Source organism: Colossoma macropomum, unplaced genomic scaffold (assembly GCF_904425465.1).
Source record: "Colossoma macropomum unplaced genomic scaffold, Colossoma_macropomum, whole genome shotgun sequence".
Lineage (NCBI taxonomy): Eukaryota > Metazoa > Chordata > Actinopteri > Characiformes > Serrasalmidae > Colossoma > Colossoma macropomum.
Genome location: NW_023494808.1, coordinates 8,068,349 through 8,081,254, shown reverse-complemented (window position 1 = coordinate 8,081,254; position 12,906 = coordinate 8,068,349). Strand labels below are relative to the sequence as shown.

At 37.6% G+C, this 12,906-nt stretch overlaps 1 protein-coding gene across 1 annotated transcript; it reads left to right on the top strand.

Moving 5' to 3' along the window:
- The first annotated feature begins 1,933 nt into the window (after positions 1-1,933).
- LOC118797839 (NACHT, LRR and PYD domains-containing protein 3-like) lies at positions 1,934-12,361 on the top strand. The gene is made up of 9 exons (XM_036557116.1): positions 1,934-2,016; positions 4,027-4,317; positions 4,834-4,995; positions 5,452-5,745; positions 6,258-8,007; positions 9,080-9,253; positions 9,370-9,543; positions 10,803-10,849; positions 11,475-12,361. Exons 2-9 carry the CDS (start codon positions 4,032-4,034, stop codon positions 12,002-12,004), a joined length of 3,417 nt encoding a protein of 1,138 aa, XP_036413009.1. The 5' UTR covers positions 1,934-2,016; positions 4,027-4,031; the 3' UTR covers positions 12,005-12,361.
- Positions 12,362-12,906: the final 545 nt, after the last annotated feature.

The following is a 12,906-nucleotide window of genomic DNA, read 5'->3' as shown; positions in this document are numbered from 1 at the left end:
AGGACAGCAGCAAGGATGCCTGGACAGCAGCCAGCAGTTAGGACCTGCCTGGTGGTGCGGCATGGTGGCCTCGCAGCGTTGATCATGGATCTCCGGCAACGCTCTGAGACGAGAGGCACCAGCTCTCGCCACGAGAGGCACCAATGCAAGGAGCGAGTCCCGAGCTCCGCCACCCTGGCCCCGCCCCCTGTGCAGCAGCGAGGCCCCTTAAGGATACCTTACGTGACCCGGGCGGCCAAGCTGCCAGATGGGGGTGGTGACGGGGAGGCAGAGCACCGAGCTCTCGTTCCCTCTCGGCTCAGGTGCTCACGCTGCCCTTAATGAAAGCCAGCTGATGCTGATCTGGCTGGCAGCCTGAGTCCCTTTTAAAAGAGCTGAGAGGGAACAGAGCGGGAGAGAGGGACAAGCAGCAGCAAGAGAAGAGCTGAAAAGCTTGAGTAAGAGACTGAAAAGTCTAGCTGACTGAAGCCACTGAAAAGTGGCCAGCAAACCTTTTGGTTTTGTTTTGTATTGTTTGTTTGAATTCGGTGTGCGATTGAAGAAATGGCTGCTGCAACCCTGAACCCTGCCTCCAGTGTCCTCTTTGAGCCCGGGGTAGCACATGCTGTGCTACAGGGGGCTATGTGGCACACTGCCATAGGAGCATGTCCATGTAAAATGGATGTGCGAATAGGCACTTGGGAGGCGCTGCGCTCCCAATAAGGAGAGAAATTTAATATTCATGTTGCTGTTGTTCAGTCTAAGATTGTTGTGTTATTAATGTTATTCCATGCTGGGCTGTGGGGGAGTTGGTGCAGTGTGAGGGAGTTGTGGATCTATGTTGTGGATGGTTCTATGTAGAACACTTTTCAAAAAGTGTTCTGTATAGCACCAGAAATCATTCTTCTATTGTTACGATGTCAAGCTCGTAACAATAGCAGGACCCTTTTTGGTGCTATATAGAACCCTTTTCAAAAAGGTTCTACATAGAACCATCCACAACACATTCTCTGTCAATCTGAAGAACACATTTATAACGCAACCCTTTAATTATGGGTTCTTTGAGTGTTCATAGTTCTATATAGAAGCATTTTGTTTACTAAAGAACCCTACTAAAAACAGATATCCTTAGAAATCATGTGATGCAAACAAAGCTAAACTTACTGGGCCTGACCTTGAGGTTAAAGTTAGGGTTAGGATTAGGTTTTGGGTTGAAGTTAAGGTTAGGTTTCAGATTAAGCCCTGGGTGAGGGTTAAGATTTGGTTTTGGGTTGAGTTTAAGGTTAGGTTAGGATTAGGTTTTGTTTAATGGAAATAACTTATTAACAATGGAAGTACATAATGTAAGTAATGTATCTACAGCACATCTACAAGATATTTACCTCAATGTATTCAGATGCTTCACTACTGCTACTTCACTGTTATGTTGTTCATGTGTTACACATACTCTGGTAAGAGTTTATTAATTATCTACAAATGACCACTCAAAATAGAGTGTTACCAGGTTTTCAATTACTGTTATAATCTACCCCATCTACTATTACAATCCACTGTGATAGTGGGGTAATTTGTAAAAAGTAATTTTGCAAGTGGATAGTTTTTATACTGTGATCATTTGTAATGTCCAATTCTAATAAATATCATGAACTACAATCTACAACGCATTTTTCATAACTATTAATCAAACAATGTATCTCTTGCAAACACTGGAAAGTTTGAGGTTGAAAGTCTTCACCCATGCCTTGCACACCGAGAATTAACATGACATGAAAATACAGCAAACACAACACAAAGTGGCTGCTGTAAAAACTAGCACAACAAGATTGCATACATATAGGAAATCCTATGTCGGTGCACTTCGTCAGTCGTGACAGGAAGTGGGGGTTGCTTTAGTTAGATACTGAGCTGTCGCATCAGTTGAGGTTTTGTATGCAATTTTGCAAGCCTGCTATTCTTGTACACCTTCAGACAAGGAAGAGCACTGCTTGTCACGAAGAGCAGAGCTCAAGCTGATTTGGACCCCATCAAAATAAACAGGTAAGTTTGTTATCTGTGATGCATTGAAAAGTTTACAGCTTTATCTAGAGTATGTGTCGTATTACATTGGCAAATACCTTGCTTATTAAAAAATTGCAATTAATTTTGCTTGTATAATGGAACAACAGAACAATTGAAGAACCTGCCAATGCAATTCCAATTGATGAGCCTCAAAATGATTAATATTAGTAATTTTGATTAGATTTAAGATTTCACTTGCCAAAATATCAGTTTTTACAGTGAAATTGATTTGATGAATGACTAAATTGATGACTTATAATTAGATATGTCACAGATCCAACACTGGGTATCAGTATCAGGCCAAAATAACAGAAAATATTAAATATCAGATTGATATCAGAGGGATAAAAAAAGAATTAATATGGACCAACTGTGTAACAAATCTACTTTGAAATAGCACCACCCACTGTGAGGTTCTTCCTGTGAGGTTTATAGATTGACTGAGTAGTTTCAGCATAGCCCAGTTTTAGATCATCATTATAAGTGAAGTTCCTTAATTAAAAATAGCTCATCTTTAAAATGTTTTTTAAGAAAAAATATTGGATTACTATAGGCCTGTACTCAAGGTTTCAATGTCAGTGGCAGTGGTTGCATGCCATCTCTACACTTTATATAAGCTTTAGGTCTGTGTTTAAATTGCAGGTTCATACACTGACACAGCAACTTCATTTAGTAAACATGAATTTTAAGTCAACTGATGACTCAATTGCTGCATATTACTAGACTTTTCAAGAGGCACATTGACGTGTCTCTACAAGACTGAGAGAGTGGCAAACCACAGGAAGACAAAGCCACACAGCAAACTGCACAGAGCAGTAAAGTTTCCCACCACACAATATCAGAGAAGATATACAAACAAAGTGTAGCTTTCTGCAATGTCACTTTTTATCGATGTGAGTGTTCTGCAGAGCAGGGGTTCCCAAACTTGCTTATAACAGGACCCCCATGTAGAGGTAGTCTCTGCCCTGTGACCCACCAAATATTTTGTGAAGTGAGATAAGACAACATGGCAAAAAGAGTTAAGCTAACAGTATATCATGATAAAAAAATGAAACAAGCATAGGCCTATATTAGTGAGAATGTTGGAAAGAAAATGAAAGAAAATAACGCTTGTGTTCTGTGTTTAGCTGTTTTAATATTTAAAATCTGATCGCATTTCATGTCACATAATAGAAATTCCCAACATGTTAAAGCCTTCGTAAACTCAAATAGTACTGTTTATAGATCATTCTGCCAAACTGGGCCAAAGTCATAGTTGAAAACACATTTGAGACTTTTAAGTGACTTGGACTTTAGACCATTAGATTTTATTTTTTTTAATTTGAGTGTTCCTATACTTTAATTATGTTGATTTTATTAGATCAAATGATAGAACATTCCATCTTGTCACTAAAACAAATATAACGCTACTGAAACCATAAGAAATGTTTTGGTAGTGAGTGTTTCCGTTGTGACAACTTTAGCCAAAAATGAGTAGAACTCGAAAATGATGATCAGTACATGACTAGCAAACACAGCTTTTAACAGTTGTACACATATAAACTCCTTTAATATATATATATATATATATATATATATATATATATATATATATATATATATATATAGATAGATAGATAGATAGATAGATAGATAGATGGTAGGATGCTGCATCCAGATCTACCCTGAATTAGCTCTCTGAGAACTATTAGATTGGTATTGGACCAAGTCAAGATGAAAAAATAAATGCCAGACACATTTATGCAAAACCTCAGTACATTACAACAGTAATGCAATGTCAAAACTTTGGAATAGAAGCATCTTAGCGAACAACAGCACTTTATAATTTATGCTTTTAATATTCAACATACATTCTTTAACATGTATGTTCATTATCAATGCTATCACAAGCTGAATGTATATTGTTGGTTATCTAATTGCCTACATTAAAATGACAGTAAAAATAATGTTGCACGTTTTGTTCCACTTGCTGTTTGTGTGTGCTCCCAGCTGGGATGGAGTCAACTCGCGAGATCCTGCTTAAAGCTTTAGAAGACCTGGACGATACAGACCTGGAGAGATTTCAATGGCATCTTCAGCAACCTAATCTCCCACAGTTCGCTCCGATACCCAAAGCCCGTCTGAAAGACAATAGAATCAGTATTTCGGACAGGATGTGTCAAAGCTACAAGGACAGTGGTGCTCTTGAAATTGCAGTGGTGATCCTGAAGAAAATGAACCAGAATAATCTTGCTGAGAAACTTGAGACTACAATGGGGACAAATAAAGCTATTTCCAATGGTATGTTTCACGCTTTAACAATATTACTGTAAATGAATCTTTGTTAACTTTCTAGTGGCACCAAAATAGCAGAATACTTTATGTAAAGATGCACTTTTATGTCAAATATTCAGTCTGTCTTCAAAATTATTACTACACAGTTTTCCATATATTTTTTTAAGAAATATTAATTTTGCATGAAGCTACATAATGCATTCCAATACAAAAAGCAAAGTATTACACTTGTGTTATGTTTATACACTATATATATATATATCTGGCTCAGTTCAATCATTCTAGCATGATTACCAATATTCTAGATCTAGTAATATTCAAAATTTTGGATTTGTTTTGGAGTCAAATAGGGCAAATATTAAAAATAAATAAATAAATAAAAGAATATGAAGCACTGTTTTTCAAAATCTAACCTTGAACTGAAGTAAACTTAGAATAAGAAAATAAGCATTTGGGACCATTACATGTCCTTTTATCTGAAGGTTCATCTAAAATATTTGTTTATTATTTGTACCTCTTTAGCAAAGAAATCTAAGACTGCACAGGAGAAATTGAAAAACATACTGAAGACAAAACATGAATCAATCCATGAAGGGCCTTCATTGGACAAGCCTTCCACATGCCTCAACAAGATTTTCACAGATCTCTATATTGTAAAGGGAGGCACAGGTGGGGTCTACACTGGTGAGCATGAAGTTTGGCAGATTGAAGTACTGTTCAGAGGCACTGCAGGAAAACCCACTATCAAAAGCAATGATATTCTTAAAGCACATCCTCAAGACAGGACACCAGTTTATATTTTAAAAAAGCTAATTTTAGAGCTTTTTAGATTCTAAAGAAGAATTATTAGATTGGTATTGGTTTTGGACCAAAGTCAAGATGCAAAAAATAAATGCCAGACACATTTATGCAAAACCTCAAACAGTAATGCAATGTCAAAACTTTGGAATAGAAGCATCTTAGCGAACAACAGCACTTTATAATTTATGCTTTTAATATTCATACTTTAACATGTATGTTCATTATCAAAGCTATCACAAGCTGAATGTATATTGTTGGTTATCTAATTGCCTACATTAAAATGACAGTAAAAATAATGTTGCACGTTTTGTTCCACTTGCTGTTTGTGTGTGCTCCCAGCTGAGATGGAGTCAACTCGCGAGATCCTGCTTAAAGCTTTAGAAGACCTGGACGATGCAGACCTGGAGAGATTTCAATGGCATCTTCAGCAACCTAATCTCCCACAGTTCGCTCCGATACCCAAAGCCCATCTGAAAGGCAATAGAATCAGTATTTCGGACAGGATGTGTCAAAGCTACAAGGACAGTGGTGCTCTTGAAATTGCAGTGGTGATCCTGAAGAAAATGAACCAGAATAATCTTGCTGAGAAACTTGAGACTACAATGGGGACAAATAAAGCTATTTCCATGGTATGTTTCACGCTTTAACAATATTACTGTAAATGAATCTTTGTTAACTTTCTAGTGGCACCAAAGATAGCAGAATACTTTATGTAAAGATGCACTTTTATGTCAAATATTCAGTCTGTCTTCAAAATTAGTTTTGCTAAATTTAGGTTCTACACAGTCTTCCATATATTTTTATAAGAAATACTAATTTTGCCTGAAGCTACATAATGCATTCAAATACAAAAAGCAAAATATTACACTTATTATGTTTATATTGTATATATTTGTCTCAGTTCAATCATTCTAGCATGATTACCAAAATTCTAGATCTAGTAATATTCAAAATTTGGGATTTGTTTTAGAGCCAAATAGGGCAAATATTAAAAAAAAATAAAAGAATATGAAGCACTCTTTTTTAAAATCTAACCTTGAACTGAGGTAAACTTAGAATAAGAAAATAAGCATTTGGGACCATTACATGTCCTTTTATCTGAAGGTTCATCTAAAATAATTTGTTTATTATTTGTACCTCTTTAGCAAAGAAATCTAAGACTGCAAAGGAGAAATTGAAAAACATACTGAAGACAAAATATGAATCAATCCATGAAGGGCCTTCATTGGACAAGCCTTCCACATACCTCAATGAGATTTTCACAGATCTCTACATTGTAAAGGGAGGCACAGGTGGGGTCTATCCTGAGCATGAAGTTCGGCAGATTGAGGTATTGTTCAGAGGCACTGCAGGAAAACCCACTATCAAAAGCAGTGATATTTTCAAAGCGCGTCCTGAAGACAGGACACCAGTCAGGAAAGTGCTGACACTGGGAATCGCTGGTGTGGGAAAGACAGTCTTGGTGAATAAGTTTATTTTAGATTGGGCAGAAGACAAAGCTAATTGCAACATTGACTACATCTTCCCTTTTGCTTTCCGTAGACTGAATTCAATGACTGGAAACTACAGCCTAATACAGCTGCTCGGTCAACATTTTGAATTTTTTAATTCCGAGAGCACCTTTGATGACAGTAAAGTGCTGTTTATTTTCGATGGGCTCGACGAGAGCCGACTTCCTTTGGATTTTGCTAAGAACGAGTTTGTCAGGGATGTAGAGAAAAACACAACATTGGATGCATTGATCACTAACCTCATCATGGGAGAGCTGCTTCCTTCTGCTCTGGTCTGGGTCACGTCTCGTCCAGCAGCTGCCAGTCGTGTCCCTCACAGGTATTTCAATCAAATCACAGAAATCCAGGGTTTTTCAGACAAACAGAAGGTGGAGTACTTCAGAAAGACAATCAGAGATAAGGATAAAGCCAGCAAAATCATCTCCCACATGAAGACATCAAGAAGTATCCACATTATGTGCCATATACCAGTTTTTTGCTGGATCTTCACCACTGTGGTTCAAACAATGCTTTGTCAACGCGACCATCAGGAGATCCCAACCACTTTGACAGGGATGTATGCAAGCTTCCTTATTTATCAGACCAGACAGACAGAGATAAAATACCATAAAACAAACAAAATCGTGTTGAAACTGGGAAGACTGGCATTCCTGCAACTGCAAAATGGGAATCTAATATTCTACGAAGAGGACCTAAGAGCGTGCGGCATCGACATGAACGAGGCCTCAGTGTATTCTGGCGTCTGCACACAGATTTTTCGGCAGGACAGGACAATGCAGGAAAAGAAGTGCTTCAGCTTTGTACATCTCAGCATCCAAGAGTTCCTGGCTGCTGTTTATGTGTTTTATGCACACAGAAATTACAAGAGGAATCCTGTCCTGCAAAGTTTTACAGGGAAGTTCAAATGGATTTTCCAACACACTCTGCTCAATCTACACAAGACTGCAGTGGACAAGGCTTTGCAGAGTAAAAATGGCCACCTGGACCTGTTTCTCCGCTTCCTGCTGGGTCTTTCTCTCAAATCCAATCAGGACCATGTCAGAGATCTCCTGCCAGAAATTAAGGAAAGTGAAGAGCATGTCAAAGACACCATCAAGCACCTCAAAGAGAAAATCAGAGCAAACATCTCGCCTGAGAGAAGCATCAATCTTTTCTACTGCCTGAACGAGCTAAAAGATGACTCACTTGTGGAAGAAGTTCAGAGCTATGTGAGGCAGGGAAGCCTTGCATCTGAGGAGCTGTCTCCCACACAGTGGTCTGCTCTTGTATTTCTATTGATGACTTCAGAGGACACCCAGAAGCTGTTTGACTTGAAGAAATACACACAAGCAGATAAAGGGTTAAGGAGACTACTGCCTGTTGTTGGATATTCTACCCAGTCTTTGTAAGTAAGCTTCAGTTGTCCACTAAATTCCCAATTCTTGTCTCTTGATGTATCAAGAACAAGCTCATGATGAAGAAAAGCATAGCAAGGATAACTGAGATACCAAGACCATTTATTCATCTATGTGTTAGGTCATTTGGCCATGACAATATTACTTGGATGCACATCCAGCAGTAACATGAATAAGACCCTTTTTTACAATCTTGTAACAATCCTGTTTTTTTTGGGGTCAATTTGACCATTTTTCCTTCATATTTAATGATCTTTACTAATGTAATGGGGACAACTGGGTAAACACACAACTAACAAGATATGTTTTCAATGTCTTGTACACATTTTGTATGCATCAGTATTCCCTGGGGTCAATTTGACCCCAGGCTGTTTTAGCTCTATACAAAATGAGAAATATCAACTTTTTCACACATTTGTTTTGGTTGTTATGGATTATATTAAGATTAATATGAGATGCAATTCCATAGTCTTTAAACATTCTTCTGCTTTAGAGTCCTAACCTAAAATAACCATACCTGTAGTAGTGTAAGAACCACATTACACAGGGAAGGGGAAAACATAATTTCCACTGGAACTTTGAAATTTGAGGTTTAAATTGCTGGGGTCAAATTGACCAAATAAATCAAAGATTTTAGTAAATTTAAAGATAACTGGAGTCTTAAGACATCACTGTTTAAAAGCTAGACAACAGTTTTATTGAGTGGACTTTTATTGAGTGGGGTACAAGAATTGAATATGTAGATGCTGTTTCACTCATTTCTCCCTGCTTCGTTTGCACTGTTGTGTTTAGTTTTGCTTTAGTAATGTAGCAGGCTGAGAGTGTTGGACTAAGGGATCTCAATCATTTATGCTCATCAGAGACTATTACTAGGACCATGCTCATAGTTCTCAGATATGTCTGATAAGTAATTTAAAAGTCATAGATTATTAGATGTTTGACAATATTGTCACACTGTACAGATCCTGATCCTCTTCTTCTATGTATGCTGGATAACACCTGATTACATATATCAATTATCAATTATACTGAATCCATGAACAAGTTTTACTTTTCTAACAGACTGGACCGATGCAACCTCACTAACGCAAGTTGTGAAGGAATTGCCTCTGTAATCTCCTCAAAGTCATCATATTTGCGGTGCCTGGATCTCAGTGACAATAACCTGCAGGATTCTGGAGTAAATAAGCTTGCTGCCGGTCTCAAGGATCCACATTGTAAGCTGGAGACATTGAGGTAGATGCCTGCACTGGTCTGCAATGTTCTGTTAACTGGGGAAAATGAAGTAATTTCTGAGAACTTTAATACATATTTTTAGTGCTCAGCATTAAAGACTATGTTTCTTCGTGCAGGTTATCTGGCTGCTTAGTCACAGATGAAGGGTGTTCTTCTCTGGCTTCAGCCCTGAAATGCAATCCCTCGCACCTGAAAGAGCTTGATCTGAGTTACAATAACCCAGGAGATGCCGGAGTGCAGTTGCTGAATGATAGACGTGATGATCTGAATTGTAAACTTGAAAAGCTCAAGTAAGTCGATTCTTTCCTTCCCCAGTACTTTTTACATTGCTTACAAGATATTTGTAATGCTTATGGGTTGGGGTCCTGTATACAGTGTGATCCATTTTTGGTGTTCAGAATAAATTACAACCTCCTACTTGCCAACCTGCCACCTCTTCCAGCCCCTTCTACCCCTACACATACCAGTACACACATTAAAGAAATTACATAAGAATAATCAAATAATAACTACTTACTTAATGGCCCTGCATTCCTTAGCTAGCACTTCACCATAAACCACCAACCTTTTTTAGCATGGCACTGAAAAAATGCTTAAAGACATTTACATTTACAGCATTTTGCAGACGCTCTTATCCAGAACTAGAGAAAGTATCTTTGCTAGTTACCAATAGGTTAGAGAGAAAGCTGGTCCTGAGCTCAGGTACTGCCAGAAACAAAACTCTTGTTGATACCAAGAGAAAAAGGAACAGAGTTAAACACAACACAGGGCAAGACAATACAATACAATACAATACATTTCAATAAGTGCAGTACAATACATTATAATGAATACTTAACTCAGTGTTCATTTAAGAGAGATGTGTTTTCAGTCTGCATTTGAAGACAGTGAGAAACTCTACTGTTCGGACAGCCAGTGGGAGTTCGTTCCACCACCTGGGTGCCAGTACAGAGAAAAGTCTTGATGCTTGTCTTCTGTGCGTCTTGAAGGATGGCGGGTCAAGTCAAGCTTTACTCAAAGCTCGGAGGGCTCGTGGTACAGTTTGTGTTTAGCAATCAAGACCTCACCCCAAAGAAATTCATTATCAACATTAGCTTGTCTTCCATGGCCTGTAGGTGGAGCCATTCAGCAGAGCTTGTATGCACTTGTCAAAACCCTTTCTCTGTGTTTGAGAAGGTATATGTCTTGTAGCACCACTGTTGCATCCCAACCCCCAGGTTAAGAACCCCTGTTATGGGTTACTCTTCACTCAACCACAGCAATATGATTTTTCATCATATTGTCTATTTCATTGGGGCTCCTTTATTGAATATTTAAATGTATGTATTTGGGACTAAAGACCCTAAAGATGATATGACTGTTTGCTGAGTCTTTTCAAACAGTGGTTTGTCAGCTGCAATGGCGTTAATTTTCACGATGCGTAAAATCATCCATGATGTGATTTATATGTGCACCCAAATTTGGCCATACATATGGCACTGTGTTTTAGCTTAATCTTTAGTATTTTTACATATTTGTTTATTGTTTATATGTTTTATCTTGCTTACAGTTTTGACTATTGTGGACCATTGAGAATGCTGACTGGCCCCCGGAAATGTGAGCAGTTACTTGTTTACTTGTTTAGAAGGCATACAGTAATATGTTTTTGACATTAGTTCTGCTTAAACTCAAATCAGAATGTTGAGTGTTTGTTTATAATTTGAATCTGTAGGACAGCATATACATAAAGTGTCATATATTAGCTTGCTTTCAGTGAGCAGTTAAACCTAACACACATAACAAAAACATAATTGAAGCAAAGTTTTTGAAAATAAGCTTGAATGCATCTTAGCTGATCTTTGGAATTTTATGTTCTTTACACCAAAACAGAGAGTCAAATTCCATCAAATAGATATCATGAACTAAAATAGCTGAAAAGATTGGACAGAAAGCCTAGAAAAAAGCTCATAACTGAAAGACTTTGCAATGAACAAGTCATGAAAAGGTCTGAAAAGGTCTTAAAAGATCTTGTATTCTATTAAGAATTTAGTCCTTAATATAAAAGCCTGGGCATATTTTTTATATTTTAACTGCATTTTGGAGCTTTAGTACTTTGTAGATTTCAAGAAGTACAGCACACAATATTGCATACGGTCAGAAAGCTTAACTGTTTTAGAATTTCTGGTATGTTAACTTTCAAATATATGGACCCTTGCTTCTTTCACTTGCTCCCTCCCCCCAGATGCCTGTGAGCTCACACTGGACTCAACCACAGCGCACCAACACCTTTCTCTTTCAGAGGGTAACAAGAAGGTAACATGGGAGGACGAAGAACAGAAGCACCCCAAGCACCCAAACAGGTTCAAATTCAAGGAGCAGGTGCTTTGTAGAGAGGCTCTGTCCAGACGGAGTTACTGGGAGGTTGGCTGGAGTGGAGAGGGAGTTCATATTGGAGTGGCTTACAAGCGAATACGGCGAGGGGGACAAGGGGAAGACTGCTGGCTGGGACACAACGAAGAGTCCTGGAAACTTTACTGCTCTCACGACAGTTATACTGCTTGGCACTGTAAGAAAAGCATATACATGTCTGTTCACTGCTCTACAAAAATCGGAGTGTTTCTGGACTGGGAAGCTGGAACATTGTCCTTCTATAATGTCTCCCCTGACACAAAAGCACTGAAACACCTGTACACATTCTGTGCTACATTCACAGAACCCTTACATCCTGGTTTTCGTGTGTTACACTCCTCAGCATGGCTGGATTGCATCTAAAAGCTGGGTGTGTGTTCTGAGGTCACAGAGATGAAAATCTGTAATTCTAAAATGTGAAACTCTTTCACCATCTGTTAAGTTGGTTACTTTTTCTGGCCTATGATTAATTCATTCTAGAAATGTCCAGTGTGACTGCAGTCATAAAAAGAAAGTAGCTTTGGCACTGAGAAATAAAAAAGTAGAAATGCTGGGAAGGAAGAAGGTGGATGCAAATCTAGAATTTGTTGGTAGAAATCACCACGCAAAACTTAAAAACCAAAAACAGTTAAAATCCAACACTTAACAATCTAAATAACAATGGTCAAATCCAGGGGCACAAAAAACAGAAAAGTAGTCAAAAGAACATCCAATCACAAAACTGAGTCTTTGAAAAGTTTACTATTATTAAAAGAGAATGCAGTGCAGGTGGATGTGTGTATATATATATATATATATATATATATATATATATATTATATATATATACACACACACGTTTATGTGCTTGGAACGCTGTGGAGCCTTAATAGTCCCATACAGCATTTGATAATGCTTTATTTAAGGTCTGCTTCTTAACAATTTTTTAACTGTTAGCAAGCAAGTAATAATGCAATAATAATTAGAAACATAACATCTGTAAGCAAGCTTACAAATGTGTTATAAATGTATTTACATAATGTGGTAAAAGTGTCTTCTGTAAATTAACTATTAAATGTTTGTTGAGAAATTATTGTTAATTATTATTAATTAATTGTAGTCTATCAGTTCAAAATGTATTTGTAATGTCTTTGTATGACATGTAAATCAAGGAATATGGGCAAGTAATTATTATTAAAGATATTTTAATTTAGCACATTGCAAGTAATTTGTGTATTTTTGTAAGCTCTTCCTTTAAAAATCTCAGTGATCATATGGATGATGAT

Bases quoted from the DNA above. Each gene is read 5' to 3' on its own strand.
- LOC118797839 (XM_036557116.1), top strand. From the start codon at position 4,032: ATGGAGTCAACTCGCGAGATCCTGCTTAAAGCTTTAGAAGACCTGGAC. The intron at 4,996-5,451 runs GTGAGCATGAAG...GTGTGCTCCCAG, and splicing joins CACAGGTGGGGTCTACACTG to CTGAGATGGAGTCAACTCGC. The intron at 5,746-6,257 runs GTTTCACGCTTT...GTACCTCTTTAG, and splicing joins TAAAGCTATTTCCATGGTAT to CAAAGAAATCTAAGACTGCA.